Below are 16429 nucleotides of genomic sequence, written 5' to 3'. Positions count from 1 at the left end.
GATACGCAATCTATTCCCTTTACAATTCTTCACACTATTGATATTAATATAAAGACCAAACTAAATTCCAATAGCAGAGATCCAAGAGTCTATAGTTGGAGTAGAATGATATGGATTCCGATCCACTTGAGGGGATAATCTCCGGGAAATAGACTATTGATTTGAAAATATTTGGTTAAGATTTATTTTCTATTGGTCTTTTTTTTTTTTTTGTTAATATAGGATTAACAGAGGGGAAAAGAGAAAATAAAAGTACAGCTAATCAGAGAAAAATAAAACATTATAACATCTTCAACGGATTATACATAGAGACAAAAGCTGAGAGAACGGGAAAATATTTAGGGAGTGGAGTATCTTAACGACGCCTCTTGAGATGGTGCTCCTTGCCCTTTTTGGACTTCTTCTTGCTTTTATCTGCAGGCAGAACCAGGGGTTCATCCCTCATGTTCCACTCCATGAAGCGCAAGAGATAATCATCAATGTGACCGGGCTCCAATTCTGCGTCACCAGACACCGGAACCGTGACAACCTCTTCCAGGGGGTCCCAGCCTGGGCCGGTGTTCCGTGGGAAGCGCTGTGCTCCTCAAAGTCGCCATCGTCGGCGTGTTCCTGTTCTTTCTGGGCATTCTTCGCCGCATCAAGATCCTCCTTGTCCTCGGCCGCTTCGAAGACGCGGGTTCCGCCCACGCGGTTGCCGAGGACTCGGTCCATGGCAGCACTTGCTTCGTCTTGGCCATCGCGCTCGTCGGGTTCGGCTATTCCTTGCACGTTCAGCTTGGTGAAGTAGTCTGTGGTGAACTCGCCTTCTTGGATGATGACGTCGTCGAGCATGCGCTTCTGGTTGGCTTTGCGGAGGATGTTGGATTCAATGGTATACTCGGATACGAAACGGTAGATGTGGACATCGCGTGTTTGACCGATGCGGTGGCAGCGATCCTGGCATTGCTTGTCCATGGCTGGGTTCCAGTCTAGATCGTAGAAGATGACCGTGTCGGCGCCCGTGAGATTGATACCCAGACCACCGGATCGACTCGATAGGATGAAAGCGAGGATGCGGGGATCACTATTGAATCGTTCCGTAAGCATCTGTCGGGACTCGACTTTCGTAGTTCCGTCGAGTCGGAGATAGCGGTGGCCATGGATATTGAGGAACTGTTCGAGGATATCGAGCATCTTGGTCATCTGAGTGAAGATCAAGGCTCGATGCCCGCCGGCTTTGAGGTCACGTAGGAGTTTGTCAAGGCGCTGCAGTTTGCCGCAGTCGTATTGGAGCAATCTCTTATCGGGGAATGCAATAGAGAGGCGCATCCGGGCTTCGTGGAAAGGATCGTATGGCGGGTTTGGCCGATTATTGGTCAAAAGCCGGGTCTCGACGGGAGTTAGGGCGGCTTCGTTCATGCCCGCGGCAACAGCAGCGGGGGTAACGCAGGCGAATCTCTGGACATAGCCATGCATCTCAAGAGCCCGCTCCTCAACGGTCAGAATCATCGACGCGAGGACGGAAGACCGGCTTGACAACCAGTCGGCCATTGAGCGCTTCCGCAGCGGGGCATTGGATAGCGCATGTTCCTTGGTCCCAGCCCGGAGGAATTCAATAAGGCTGCTACCGTATATGGGCCGACGGCCGTGCCGCTTGGATTCAAAGTAGAGACACCGCTCTAATTCCGCCATTCGCCTCTTCCGACAGGCGTTCTCCAATGACTCTAAGATGGTTTGCATGTTGGACCCGTCAAAGCCCATCTCCCAGTTGGTTCGGTTGTACTGGCGTTCTCGGAGAGTCTTGAACGGGCCAATAGCCATCAGCCTGATACTGTCGTCGGCCAGCCGTCGTGAGATATCTTCCCGTGATACGGGTGCGAGGTTGAGGAAATCCAAGTCGATCTTGGTGAGTGGGTGTTCAAAGAGGAGTCGTCGTCGAACGAGGGATTCCTTGATATTGAAGTCCATAGCCACAGACCGCGGCATCGCAAAGGAGGTGGAGATGGGTCGGGTTTCAAAGAGATCAGGGTGGTTGCACACTTTACGGAGTTGCATCAGACAGTGGATGATGGAGAGGAAGTTTCCGGACGCGAGCGTCTCCTTGGTCTGGGCCATCGACATGAAGCCGTCGTAAAGGAATCGCTGACGCTTTGACAGCCTACAATAGACCACATGTTCGTACTTGCCAGGCATTTGCTTCTCGACATCGGCCTTCAGTCGACGAAGAAGATATGGGCGGAGAACGGTGTGAAGTTTGGTGATCACGCCCTTGGCCTCCTCGTCCATAGTCTCCCTGCCGTGCTCCAGAATTTGTTCAACGGGGCGCCGGAACCATTCAGAGAAATCCTTTAAATCAGCAAACCCTTCAACGCCACCATTGGTACCATCCGAAGGCATCAAGAAGAACAGAAGAGACCACAGTTCTGTGAGATTGTTCTGGAGTGGTGTACCCGTTAGGAGAAGCCTAGCACGGGACTTGAACGTAAGAAGGGCTTGCCACCTCTGTGAGCGGAAGTTCTTGATGTTGTGTGCTTCGTCAAGAATCATGTAGTGCCAGTCCTTTCGCTTGAGAGACATTTGGTCCTGCAGAACGAGTTGGTACGATGTAATCAACACGTTCCAGGCGTTGTCATCTGTCCAGCCTCGGCGTTTCTGTTTTCGTTCTTCTTGGTTCCCGTAGTAAGTCATGATCTTAAACCCCGGGCACCATTTCTTGAACTCCATTTCCCAGTTGAGCATAACACTGGTGGGAACAACTACCAAATGCGGGCCCCAGATACCATGGTCCACGGCAAGGTGGGCAAGAAGGGCAATGGTTTGAATCGTTTTGCCCAGGCCCATCTCGTCTGCCAGAATACCGTTGATGTGGTTGTTGTAGAGACCCGCAAGCCAATCCAATCCGTAGTGCTGATATTCACGTAGTGTACCGCGCAGGATCGATGGAATGGGTGTCTGTAGGCCTGGGGCAGGCAAGTGACTTATTTGCAGTGCCTTTTCGATCGCAGGCTCGAGCGATGAGACCGAATCAGGCTCCGATGGTTTGGTTGCGAAGGTTCCCGGCGATGGTTCACTGGACATATCCCCGCTTGGTCGGCTGGCATGAACATGATCTACTTCCATAGGTTGGGGGTGATCAATATCGTCCGCGATGTGAGTAGGAGTTGCCTCCTCGCTCTCTAATTTGGCAGACTCCAACTCCACGACATCAACAGGAGTTGTCTCCTCGGCTTCAGCTTCGGCGAGCTCCTCTTCCATCGGGGTTTCAACAGCAGGTGAGGCTTCAGAAGCATTGGCGATGTGTAATGGCGTGCCTTCTGTTGAAGTGCCCTCGCTAGTCGTTGGTCCAATTGGAACCAGTGAAACTTCATCCGGATCTTCGAAGTCATTGTCATCTTCGCCATCCGATGCCGGTTTGATATCGATATCTTGTTCATGGTGGTCGGCAGCTAGAGCTTCATCGCCCTCTTTTAGTACGGGGGTCTCATTCTTCGAGAAGAAACCCAGCAAGCCAGATTCACTCTCATCTTCTTCTTCTGACTCCTCCTCACTCGAGTCTTCTTCCTCTTCGTCACTATCACCCATATCATCATCCATATCTGTGGAGGCATCACTTTCATCCATCAACACTGAATCAACATCGTCTAGCTGATTATCTTTGGGGGTGGCGTGTGAATCGAAGTCATCTAAAACAGCCTCAGGATCCAAGGATTCGTTGGGGTTGGTCACTGCCGTGCTACCTGACGCTATAGACATCCGGTCGGTATAGTCCTCAGTCGGTAAGTTGGCGTACTTCAGCCGGAGCTCTTCTGCGGTCAATGTGGCATCGTCGTCCACATTAGCTTCGTCGTCGGTTCCGGATTCAGAATCTGACATGTTACTCTCGTCTTCTTCGGCTGAGCCAGACGAGAGGCCTGATGCGCCATCCTCATCGTCACTCGTCACCAGAGCATCGCTGGGTAATTCGCCCAGAATCTCCGATCGGCGCTTCTCGAAAAGCATAGTAGACTTTTTGATGGCGCGATCAAGAGCCTGCTGGTCTTCCATTTTCCGCTCTTCTTCCCAACGTGCTAGGCGGACCCGATCAATATCGGCACGAGTCAAGTCGAACATCTTCTGAAGATCCTTTGATAGCTGCTTGCGCTTTCCACGCATCTCCTCCTGCTGCTCGCGTAGAATATCTTCGGGGTTCTTGTGGCGTTTCCGATATGCGTCGGCACACCACTGCGCAAACAGTTTGGCTGTTTGACGATGGCGTTTGTGTTCTTTGTCGAGGAGCTTCTGGAAATAAAGCGCGTGGGAAACCAAGTGGTCCTGGTGCGAGTACTGTGGGGGAGGTTCCTCTTGCTGTTCTGTGATATATGCCGAGCAGACTTGCGAACTCAACGGTCCACCGGGCTCGGCAGCAGTCATGACTTCGCGGCGTTTGCGTGCCTCTACCGCAGCCTCCTCCTCTGACAATATACTTGAGCTATCGTTTTGGTATACCCATTCTCTGAAAGACGTGTGTTTCTTCTGCGGTATGTGGCCGGGGTGTCGAATAGGAAGGACAGGCTTGTTCAATTTAATGCGCAATTTTGGAATTTTCGTTGATCCTTGTTCAAGTTCCTTATCGTCCATATTGACATCATCTGAAGCTCCATTAACCTCCTGTGAAAGATTCGAAAGGGACGGGCGATCACGAAGCGAGCGAGAACTAGTGCCGTTCACGTTGGCACCCGATGGGCGAGGAAGAGTAGTGGAGCTGCGAGATTTGGCGCGCGAATGGCTTGGTTTTGGTGCTGGAGTCTGTGAGATACGCTGTGGCTTGTTGGCCGCACGCGACGGCGCTCTAGGAGATCCATTGGCAGTGGCCTTTCCACCAACTTTTCCATTAACGTCGGCGCGTGACTGCGTTACCGATAGTGGCGAGGATATAACCGGCTTGCTTCCATCACGAACGGGCTTGCCAACATTCTTGTTCTGAGCTCCTCGCGTGTGTCTCTTGTCCGACCCAGGTTGAAATTCGATCGGGACGGCATTTGTCCGCGAAGACCTGCGCTTGCCTTCAGAGAGGAAGGACGTGGGTCCCTCAAAGCCAGCTTTTTTCCAAGGCGGCGATGGTGGTCTGGGGGTGGAACGTTGCGACGAGGAGGAATCTGTGAGTCTTCTTTTCTTCGATGGGGGTTCTTCGGGTTGATGGACAGCTTCGACGTCTTTCGGCTTGGAAGGAATCGATTCGTGGGGGTTAGAATCCGATGGATTTTCGATTATAGACCCGTTGAGGGGTGTAGAATCGGACACAGGTGTTACGCGTTCATCTTGGGGTGATGGGCCGTTGGGGGTGCCGTTTTGCATGACTTGGAGCCGCAGACGACAGGGGCCGTTGGCGGCAGGTGACCCCAGTTATCCCAACAATGACGCAGTCGGAGTAGATTATTTTGGCATCAGCAAATAGGAACTATCGAGTAGAGATACTACAAGAAGTTTAACATGCTTATCGGCGTTGTAGCGTGGATGAGGACGAAAAAACAACGGAGATGATGAGAATACGTGGAGAGTGGTTTTTTTCCGGGCGAGCGATTACCTATGTCGCGCCGGCGCGTGGATGCCTGAAGTCTTGTGACTAGGTGCCTCAGGCTACACATTCCGCAAACCTCCATCCGTTCATCATTGATATTCAACCCCCTCTACCCAATTGGCTCTCTTGCCTTCCACTGACTACTCATTTGCTGCTTGTCTTTCAGCATAACTGTGAGTCCCTTTATTTAACTCAATCTTATCTTCAAATACTATCCAGCCCTTTCTGACCTTCAATTCCTCCCAGATGCTGTCTCAACGGATCTTGGCCCGGCGCCTGCCCCAGGTCGCCGCCCGAGCCATTGCTCCCCGCGCTTCCTTCTCCCAGATCCCAGCTCTCCGTGCTGCTGAGGTCGATGATCCTCTACAGGTATAGCATCCATATGGCACAGATGCCGTCCCCCTACTTGGCACCCGGGACCTAACCCCCGAGACAGAACAACAACTACCCCAACCCTCCCCGAGTGAAGCGGGCACACAGAGACCCTCACGGTGGCTGGTGGGATGCGCAAGAGAAGCGCAACTTTGGCGAGCCTGTGCACGAGGATAACGAAATCCTCGGTGTCTTCAGTCCCGAGCAATATACCCACGTCACGGCTGGCAAGGGTTTCTTCCACCTCGGATGCTTCGTCGTTGCTTTCCTTGGCCTGGTTGGCGTTGTCAGCCTCAACTACCCTGACAAGCCGAGTGCTCCCAAGACCTACGTCGATGGTCTGGAGAAGGAGTTGGGAGGTCCCAATGCTTTGCCGGTATGTATTGGGCATGACAGTCACAAGAACATCCTACAGGGGTAAAGAGCTAACTATCTGCTTTAGGCTCGCAAGTCCGGTGAGGACAAGTGGTGATTAACATCTGGTTTCTTTTTGTTTGTGTAAATACCAGTACGATTTTCTATATTCGGCGTCTTTGGGGACTGGTGGTCGATTCGCCAGTCCTATGTTTCATCAAAACCCGAAAAAGCCCGACCGCATGCTCGCATGCTCGGAATGAATTTGGATTAAAAACTCCTTTTATGTTTGTCGTATGTGCCATGTGATATATGGTATTGATCCATTTGATATTATGGACATTATACGGAGTACCTGAGATAATACCATCTCTTTTTGGTTTGTCTTTCTATATGCCTTTTAAGGATTCTTCTAGATCTCTTCCGAGATGTATTTTAACTAACCTCTGACTTGATGTCCTTGATGTCCTTGATCATCCCAAATAACAAAACCCTTGCAGATTTACAGGGAGAACAAGGATCATGACTCCTTAGATAAGCAATATGCAATAGGCACTTGTATATAGAAGGAAAAGAAGAATTTTTTTAAAAAAAAGACTTATAGTGACAACTCATAGAGTCAGACGATAGCATTGTTTTTAGACAGGGCGCCCATACGTCAGTTGGTTCGGCAGCTTTTTGTTTCACCTCCCCCCCTTCTCCCCCTTCAATAAACAAATTCACCCCTCCAGCTTTATAACTTCCACTTCAGACTGAAAGAAAAAAAAAAAGTCTTTTGAAACACTTCTTTTGGGTGCTGGGTGTTTCCCCCAACTTTCTCCATGGTCCCGCGCTATCTGTCTCCAAACATTGCACGAATTTAATTGAGAACTCCATGTCGACAGCATCTAGCCAATCCCGAGGAGTCAACCGACGGATTAACAGCCTCCAAAATGAGGGTCGCCATTCGCGCAACTCCTCTATATCGCGCCGCCGCCCTCTAAACGCCAACGTGGCATACAGTCATGCCATTCGGGTCGCCTACCTTGCGTATCTCCTCCACCCTCGCTCTCGTCGCATCCAAAATGCCCCCGTCGCGCCGGCGCGACCAAAACGATCATCCACCTCCATTCATGATTTAATGAGCGATTTCTCCTTGGTCAGGGACTCCAAAAGCACCAGGGTTCCCCATGGCTTCTTGTCCGAGTTGGAGAAGCGGTTGACGGGTGTGTTGATGGGAAGGGAGAAAAGGAAAGAATACCAAGATCACCTGGTGGTGCGCACATTCGCTGTCTTCCTTAACGTTCTCAAGGAGGACTCGTTCCGAAAACGCATGGAGAAGGACCGACGGGCTGAAGATCTACTCTTGATTTTCTACTCCAACGCAGTCAAAGAGATGGGCAAGGGCAAAGAGCACGACGATGACAGCTGGAAGCTCATGGTGGATCGGCACGTTGCCCTTTTTGTCCGACTCCTTGCGCTCACCCTGAAAGATCACGAGTGGTCCAAGGACCGCCCAGAGTTGGCCAATCGATTGACAGTGCTAGAAAACAAGCTTCTCCTACAAGATCAGGACCTCATGCAAACGAACGGGCCTACGTCTGCGACGGAGAGTATTGGCGTCTTGAGTTATGATGTGAGGGATATGCCCCTGGTGCAACATGTCGCCAAGATCTTTGGGAAGACCACATCCCAAGCACAGTCTGAAATTGAAAAACACAAGTCCACCTGGACCGAAAAGGCCGCTCTGCAGGACCTAAAGACCTATCAAGCCCATCTGAACCTCCAGACACACAAAACCTTGTCAAGAGATGATTTTGAGTCGGACGAGGGTTATGATGGCTGGAAAAAGAGCGAAGGTCCTGATCTCTCACAGCTGATGCTCGCAATCATGCAATCCAACCCCGAATTGGCCAAAGGCACCCCCGGGTCTCTCCCCCAGTTCAATTCGAGTCCCCACGAGAACCCCGACTTGTCAAGGACATCGTCTGGTCGGACTGACAGAACATCTTATGTCATTGATCAGCCTGTTGATTTAAGTGGTCTTTCTCTAGAAGAGTCAGATGAATCCGATACATACACATTCATACCGTCTGACCCTAGGTCTTTGTACAAATTCATCCTGTCCCAGACCTTGACCCATGATCTACGGGACCGGGAACTTGAAGCTTCGCAGGCCACATCTGACGTGCCTTCAATGAAACTGCTCTCAAAGCAGTCCACGGAAATGCTTAATGAGATATGTCTCCGCTGGCGGATTCCCACCTTCTCCCGTGTCGTGTTGTTCCTTGAGGTAGCTCAAGCTAAATTTGTCGACAATGAAATTGATCTTACTACCCTTGACTCGGCATTTACTTTTGTGAAAGAAATGCCTTCGGGCGAGAACCGCAAGCGCAGTAGCTTTGTGGCTTCCGCAGTCTTTGATCGGCGACGATGGACCGTACAGGATCATCAAACGATGCAAATGCTGCTGTCCAAACTTCATGAGGCTTTGCTTCGAGAGCTATATGAGGCTATGATGGACTGCTTTGAGGCAAAGCCACGCCCACTCGGTCCAGTTATGTACATTCTTGAGACCCACGTCCAAATGGATCCCAATTACATTGAGGATCCTGAAGACATCGATCGATTCAGCACGTATGTGCAAGAGGGACTTGCCCAAAAAGCAACAACAAAGTATCAAACCCTTCTTAGCCAGCTAATTCCCATGGAACAAGAGGCTTGGGATCCCGATCATGTCATTCAGCTTGGAGATGCAATCTCAAAGCTTGCGCTGAAGATCCAGAAACGTTACCGAAATAACCCGGAGATTATGGGGTGGGTTCTTCCTTTCTTGTCTGTCTGGATAATCAGTCTCTAACTTACAAATAGTGTTAACCCCTATACCACCCTGTGCCACAATGTACTCCCTATGTTCGCCGAGGATGCACATGAAATGGTCATCAGGATTATCGAGCAGGCAAAAGCGAGGGGCGAGGAGATCGCTATTGAAGATGGCTTCGACCTATATAAGCGGCTCGCCACTGTCAGACGGTTGTTCCATAACACCCATGAGGAGTAAGCTCTGTTGGACTTCCCTGCTGTCCCTATGGAATTAGCTGACTCAATTTAGTGCTCAATTCCCATTCCATGTGGAGGATCTCCTTCAGGACTTCGTCTGGAGATGGCTTCGTCTAACTGATCAAAAGGTCATGGATTGGGTCAGCCAAGCTACAAGGCAAGATGCATTCGCCGTTCGTGCAGATGGAACGACAGATCTCGCGCCTGAAGACGATCGTCATAGTGTGTCAGTCATTGACATTTTCCGATCTTTCAACCAAGTTGTTGAAAATATGGTACAACTGGAGTGGGACGATGATCTTCAATATGCGAAGTTCATGACACATCTCTCTAATTCAATCGGGAAAGGTGTGGCAACGTACTGTGACTCCTTGGAGAAGATGTTCACGCGGGAGATGGATCGTCTCACTCCCGAGCAGGAAGCAGCTTTGAATCAAACCACCCAGGAAAAACTGATGCAGTTCGCCAAAGACACTTGGACAAACAAGGACAAAATCGAGCCATTCCAATTCTCGTCAGAGGTATGTTCTTATCCCAACTGGGTAAATATTACGACTAACATTTTCCACAGTCCCTAGTGAAACTGAACAATATTGAGTACGCACTTACTCAACTCGACAAACTCGAACATGACATCAATGTCGACGCGTGCGCAGAAGTCATTGCAAGAAATACTCCACCGCAGCTCAAGAAGGTCCGCAAGTCTACCACCTATGTCTTTACAATCAAGGTAGTGGAGGCAGAGGACTTGAAAGCATGCGACATTGGTGGTGGCAGCGATCCCTATGTCGTCTTGACAGATGAATATCAGAAACGAATCGCCAAAACCCGCATCATCTACAATAATCTTAATCCCCGATGGGAGGATGCAGTGGATCTCACTACGCAGGGCCCTCTGAATATCATCGCTACCATCTGGGACTGGGATGCAGTGGGCGACCACGACTACGTTGGTCGCACGTCAATCAAGTTGGATCCTGTGCACTTCAGTGACTTTTTGCCAAGAGAGTATTGGCTCGACCTGGATACCCAGGGTCGGCTTCTGCTCCGAGTTAGTATGGAAGGAGAGCGAGATGACATCCAGTTCTACTTCGGCAAGGCTTTCCGTACACTCAAACGAACGGAAAGGGATATGACTCGAAAGATCACAGAGAAACTTTCAGCATACATCAGTCACTGTCTTTCCCGGCGAACACTGAAATCTCTTCTGTCTCGCGGACTCAGTATGTCTAGTGTCTCGAGTTTCTTGAACCGCAACCGAGCACAGCCAGCTCCTGCCGGACCCACCCCGGCAGACGTTGAAAATGCACTGACTCCTCTATTCAATTACTTCAATGATAACTTCGCCATCATGAACAAAACTCTCACCCCGGAAGCCATGAAGATGGTGATGGCTCGCCTATGGAAGGAAGTGCTTGCCACCATCGAGAGTCTCCTCGTACCACCTCTGTCGGATAAGCCATCCCATCAGAAGCCATTAACAATCCAAGAAGTCGACATCGTATCGCGCTGGCTCGTGCTACTATTGAACTTCTTCCATGCGGTTGACGACGAAACCGGCGAAGCAAACGGCGTCCCAATCGATATCCTGAAATCACCCAAATATCATGAAATTCAGTCTCTGAATTTCTTTTACTTCGAACCAACGGAGCACCTCATTCGCACCTCCGAACGCATGGCCTCGGCGACTGTCCACCGCCAACAAGCCAACCGCAATCGCACTTCCGCGCCTGCCCACCTTGGCGCCACAGGTGCCGGCTACGGCGGCTTGGGTCTTCCTGCTGCCCATCGCGCCAAGAGCATCATGCTTTCCCGCAACCTAGGCACTATGAAGAAGGCCAAGGAAGAGAAGCGACGGGAGGCGCAGGCTGATCCTAACGACGACATGATCCTACGCATTCTCCGCATGCGCCCCGAAGCTGCCGGCTATCTCCGTGATCGTAGCCGCCAGAAGGAAAGACTTGCCGCTGCTGCTGCCGCCGATGCTATCGTGAAGCAGAGCTTAATGGCCGGTGCTGGAAGCCGCATGAGCGGTATCATTCCCCGCGGAAGGTGAATTTGCACCCGTCTAGTAAGCTGTCTTCTGTCTTACCCTTTCACTGTTATACTTCCTATTTTCCTTATACATCAAGCCAGCGATGTTGTGTTTTTTTCTTCTTCTCTATTTCCTTCGTCTCTTACATTCTGTCTCATTATGCATGAACCCTTGACTCTTATGATTCCCAATTTGGCATCTGCTTGTACTCGCGCGTGTATGTTCCTCGAGAGAAACGAGATCGGAAATGGAAATAATCAAGATGAAGAAAGATTTCCCCGTGGATTTGTGCAACATAATTCGATCGAATTCAATCTCATTCTTATTCTAAACTGTTTTTTATATTGTTTTCATTGACTCGAATAGAAGATTAAATAATCTACTCCAGAGCAATGCACTCAATCTCAACGGGCACACCCTTTGGCAGCTGGTGAACAGCAACACAGCTACGAGCAGGCTTGTGAACGAAGAACTTCTCGTAAGTAGCGTTCATCTCGGCGAAGTTGGCCATATCAGTCAGGAAGACCTAAGAAAGAAATATCAGCAAAGCGTCCTCAAAGCTTGTTGTGTATACTTTTCCCTGGCAAAGCCGAAACCAGAAACACCACAATACTAAAAGCTGGGGGGAAACACATACGTTAACCTTGACGATCTTGTCCACGCTAGAACCAGCGGCGGTCAGGATAGCCTTGATGTTATCGCAGCAAACCTGTGTCTTGGCGCCGATGTTGCCCTCGATCAAGTTGGCGGAGGCGTCGGCGGGGATCTGACCGGAGACGAAGATCTGGCCGTTGGCGCGGATGGCCTGGGACTGTAATTGATTTGTTAGATGGTTTATAGTCTATACAACATGTGTAGCTGTGTGGAATGGTGCTGGTGGATTGGAGTGGAATGGTCCGGTGAGGCGGGGTAGCTCTTGAGGTAGATGGAGATGGAGCTGCAACTGCAGATGGAGGGAAAGACGACGTACGTAAGGGCCGGCAGCTACAGGAGAAGCGAGTTAGCTATTGCTCTTTGTTTTGATTCATTTTCTGGAATTGAGTCTGCTTTCTCTAGAAAGCAAGGGACCATGGACTTGACTTACGAGGGCAGGCATCCTTGGCGGAGATGATGGACATGTTGGCAGACATTATGGGAGAAGGGAATGGGATTGAAGGACGGAGGATTCGAGATAGAGATAGAAGACGAGGAGTAGTACGCAACATCGAGAAGAGAGGTTAATATAGGAAGGTGATAAGGTGCCCCGCTCTGCGCGAGTTTCCCTCGGAGAGCGACGATGCTCCCCGATGAAGTCATTCCTTTATTTAATATGGACCTTGTAATTATAATTGGAGCTCTTATATTGGAATTTAGAATTGTATTAAAAGCAGGATTCAATTGGACTACAATGACAATGCTTGCTAAAGAAAGAAATTAAGTCGTTTCGTCGTGATGCGTTAAGAGCCCTGCGCCTTCCATAAACATACTATACAAGAGATAATTCTTCGCGGTCATGATTTGCCCAGGTTGCCGAGCTGCTGTAATAGGTTGACAGTCTCCTCCGCGGAGTACCCGAAGAAGACGGGGCCATTGAAGGTGATATGGGAGGGGATTTCGAATGTTGAGGGGATGTCAGGTTTCGTAGTCGAGTCCTCACTCACAGGGGCAGTTGGAGCACGAGCAGCCTCGGGGGCAGGTGGTTGATTTGTGACTTGATCTGTGACTTGATCTGTGACGGCCTGCTCCTTGGGCCAGGTTTTAGGCCAATCACCACTCCAGGGAGCCTCGGTTTCAGGTTTTGCAACTTCGGCTTTTGGTTTGTGGCCGAATGGACAACCAGATTTCTCTGGCGGAGCAACATTTTTGTCCTCGGGCCTTTCACCACTGCCAGATGTTTGTGTTTCGGGCTTTGGTTTGCCGTGGCCGAATGGACAACCGCCGGCAGGCTTAGCATCAAGGACCTTGGCATTGGTGGGTTTATCGGGTTTGTCGGCTTGAGGATCGAGGGATGTGGTGATAGACGCTGAACCAGAGAACGGCGTTGAGGCGGGAGGTAGATGTGTGACGGGCACTGAAATGCCCCAAGGCCTGCTTGGGGATTCACCCACGCGGACTTCACGGAGGGGACGGTCAAAGTGACTCTGGCGGTTGTCATCCTCATTCTTATCCTCCTCGTTCTTCTCCTCGATCTCGGCGATGGGGGTGTTGGGGTCCACGTTGTCGGCCCATTTCTCAACACGTTCGGTCGACGCAGAATGCGAGGAGTGACCTTCGCCGTTGGTCTGACGGTCAGGTAGGAAAGCTTGGTGCTTAACACCTAAGCCAGCGATCATGCTGGTCAGGCCACCGTATTTGGCGTCCAGATGCCTCATGTCCTGCGGGTTTCGTTGATAACGCTTGACGCAAATTGCGTGGCTGCGGGGGATCTCATGTTTGTGTCGTTCGACGTATTCGGCAATTTCTTCGGGGGAGTGTTGATCGAGGAATCGGATCGGGCATCGGGAGACGGGGCATCCTCCTTTTGATGACGGGGCCGATGGGGTGTGGCTAGAGCGTCGTTCGTCTTGTTCAGCCTTGATAGGGTCCAGATGCTCGTGGCCGCAGGTGGCTTCGATCTGGATCTTCGGCGCAGAGTCCTGCCCACTAAGGGCCTCGCTGCCATTTGTGCTCTTCATCTTATTCGGTTTGGAAAAGGGGCATTGCAGATATCCCTGGGTGCCATTCGTTGTGAAGTCCTTCTCCAGCGCGATTGCTGGAGCCGGTGCTTGCGCGAGTATGCACGAGTTGGAGGATATTTGGGAGAGGCTATCTTGAGAGCGGAGCAGAGCTTTGCACCCTTTGACTCCATTTTTGATGGCCGAGAAAGTATTTTCGTCTACATTTTGATGTGCAACGAGGGTCTTGATTACATCCATGGAATTCAACGGTTGTTCCGCCACTCGAGGCTTGCTGTGTACGAGGCCCTGACGATATTCTTCCTGCTGAGCAAACAGCTTGGATTGAACGTCCTGTGCATGATGTCTATCTTGAGGAGGCAGAATTTCTATCACATCTGTGTACTGCAAGATACAAAGTTAGCAATGTTCATCTTGTCAAATGCATAACAGCAAGGCAGTCATGGTCTCAATCAGATAATACATGTTAATCCGTCATCGCCACAAAAGTGACTCCTGATCTAGAGCTTTTCTTCGTCATGCGAGACCAGGATGCGGAAGCAGAAAGGAGAGAAAAGGGGTGTATTTACCTCTTTGAAGACATTATCCATGTGCTGTAACAGCTCATTTTGTCTGTGAGTCAGCTGGTACACGGTTAGTAGGAGCGCATCGAAGGCTTTGCCCACGGCCTCGAGCTGATCATGATGCAGATCCGGCTGCATCTCAGCAATCATGGCAGGTGACATAAGGAAATGTATTACAAGGTATCAGAAGGAATTAATCTGATATGGAAGTGGCCTGTGGAGGCTCAAACTTCAAAAGCATGAGAGATGAAAAAGAGGAAAACAGGCGGATTTATAGCGACGGGGTGGCCGGAAAAACTTGAAGCGAGGTGGTCTGTGCTGGTCATGTGATGACCTATCCCACTTTAGGCTTGGGCCGAGGTCGAGTATACTTCAATGTACATGTACATTGATCTACCTTCTTTACCTTGAATGGAGTGACTAGATGCAAGTACATGCATGTTACAGTGTATTAGTAGCATGTATAGTGGGGGTTTATAGTGTCTAGTGAAGTATAATTGTGAGACAATGAATCAGTACAGTCAACCTGCCTACCTGCCCACCTCAGAAGTATCCAAGGGAATTACTTCAAATGACAGATCATTATTTTATTTGCTTTTCAGTATCTATTCTGGTTCCCGTGTGATATATGGTGTAATTCCAGCGGGTGTGTTTACCAGTTCCTAAAACCAACGCTCGTCGATTGGAGGCTAGTATGGATATATATATATATATTGCAGTGGGCACTCCAGGGAGAGGATATGTCATGAAAAAGAACATCAATAATGAAGACATTGGGATATAAAAGCAGCAAAAACAGGTGTAGCATATTATAAACAACAATCTAAGCTTAATCCAACCCCTAGTTTCACACGTTCACTTGGTTTAAGCCTATCTAGCACTATATCGCAACCTCTTTCAACAGCCCAGCCGGGCTAGCTCAATCGGTAGAGCGTAAGACTCTTAATCTTAAGGCTGCGGGTTCGACCCCCGCGTTCGGCTATTCCTAAAAACCAAACCTGAGATTTCTTTTTTTTTTTGCTTTATTTTTGTTGGATCTATATTGTTTTCGTACAAGGGGCTTTTTTTTCCCTCGTACTTTTGTTCCCTTTTTCTTTTCTAGCCCCAGCGGATCACGGATCAGTATGCGATTACGGAGTACAAAGGGAGTAATTTCCCCCCACTATCTGCACAACAGACATCCCGGTATGCAGCACGCATGTATTCTGTAAAGCCACTGTGATGAGTTTCAGATCACGTCGTGGCTTGAGACATTCTATTGGCCGGGGATAGGTGTAATGGCTGTACGATGTGTCAAGTCTACAGGGTGTTGAGATGGTCTGATCCAATGCCACCTTCTCAATCCCCGGTCTAGGCAAAAACCCAGGGTGAGTCATTTATGAAGATACCTTGATAGTCTCTAGTCGGGTTCTGCCTGGACCTCCCTGGACCTCTAAAGTAACCATAAAACTCCGGATTTCAGTCCAACGGTCTAGGCTTCTGGGGAACCTGGAACACAGTGTAAGGGATGACTGGTATCAGTTTGGAACACAATTCCTCCTGACGATGAGGGGACTGAGCACTTTAGTTTACGGGGCTAATCAATTAGGGTCTCGCAGATCGTAACCTGGTTGGGTCATATCTAGGAACTACTCTGTACGAGTATAGTAAGCATAGTAAACTAGTATAGTTTTGCATGTGTTCTAGAAGAATATGCAATTGCGTGATAGTTTAGTATTTTAATCTGGTTTGTACTCTTATATCTGAGAACATATAATGACTGTAATATACATATTAATACAATATACAATGAAATAACATATATATACATATACATATATAGTACTATATATATATATATATAAAAATAAAAAACATGTAACAATCTAGACCTGAG

General features: G+C 49.5%; 5 protein-coding genes across 5 annotated transcripts; 2 read left to right on the top strand and 3 right to left on the bottom strand.

The window, feature by feature from the left end:
* Nucleotides 1-441: 441 nt before the first annotated feature.
* Nucleotides 442-5313, bottom strand: swr1 (putative SNF2 family helicase/ATPase (Swr1); the record flags this gene model as incomplete). The annotated part of the gene is made up of 1 exon (XM_056728088.1): nt 442-5313. The coding sequence occupies one exon, from the start codon at nt 5311-5313 to the stop codon at nt 442-444; it is 4872 nt and encodes a 1623-aa protein (XP_056573903.1).
* A 469-nt stretch (nt 5314-5782) lies between these two features.
* Nucleotides 5783-6380, top strand: N7517_010364 (uncharacterized protein; the record flags this gene model as incomplete). Its single annotated transcript, XM_056728087.1, has 3 exons — nt 5783-5905; nt 5973-6284; nt 6351-6380. 3 exons carry the CDS (start codon nt 5783-5785, stop codon nt 6378-6380), a joined length of 465 nt encoding a protein of 154 aa, XP_056573902.1.
* Nucleotides 6381-7136: 756 nt separating this feature from the next.
* On the top strand, nt 7137-11357 carry N7517_010363 (C2 domain protein; the record flags this gene model as incomplete). The annotated part of the gene is made up of 4 exons (XM_056728086.1): nt 7137-9058; nt 9113-9298; nt 9354-9822; nt 9873-11357. The coding sequence occupies 4 exons, from the start codon at nt 7137-7139 to the stop codon at nt 11355-11357; spliced, it is 4062 nt and encodes a 1353-aa protein (XP_056573901.1).
* Nucleotides 11358-11715: 358 nt separating this feature from the next.
* Nucleotides 11716-12466, bottom strand: N7517_010362 (YjgF/Yer057p/UK114 family; the record flags this gene model as incomplete). The annotated part of the gene is made up of 4 exons (XM_056728085.1): nt 11716-11862; nt 11974-12147; nt 12307-12320; nt 12421-12466. The coding sequence occupies 4 exons, from the start codon at nt 12464-12466 to the stop codon at nt 11716-11718; spliced, it is 381 nt and encodes a 126-aa protein (XP_056573900.1).
* A 360-nt stretch (nt 12467-12826) lies between these two features.
* Nucleotides 12827-14715, bottom strand: N7517_010361 (uncharacterized protein; the record flags this gene model as incomplete). The annotated part of the gene is made up of 2 exons (XM_056728084.1): nt 12827-14374; nt 14560-14715. 2 exons carry the CDS (start codon nt 14713-14715, stop codon nt 12827-12829), a joined length of 1704 nt encoding a protein of 567 aa, XP_056573899.1.
* Between the last annotated feature and the right edge of the window lie 1714 nt (nt 14716-16429).

Source organism: Penicillium concentricum (genome assembly GCF_028827145.1).
Source record: "Penicillium concentricum strain IBT 3081 chromosome Unknown utg000006l_segment0_segment0, whole genome shotgun sequence".
NCBI classification, from domain to species: Eukaryota; Fungi; Ascomycota; class Eurotiomycetes; order Eurotiales; family Aspergillaceae; genus Penicillium; species Penicillium concentricum.
Note: the sequence above shows the minus strand (reverse complement) of the source record. Positions and strands in the feature narration are given on the sequence as shown.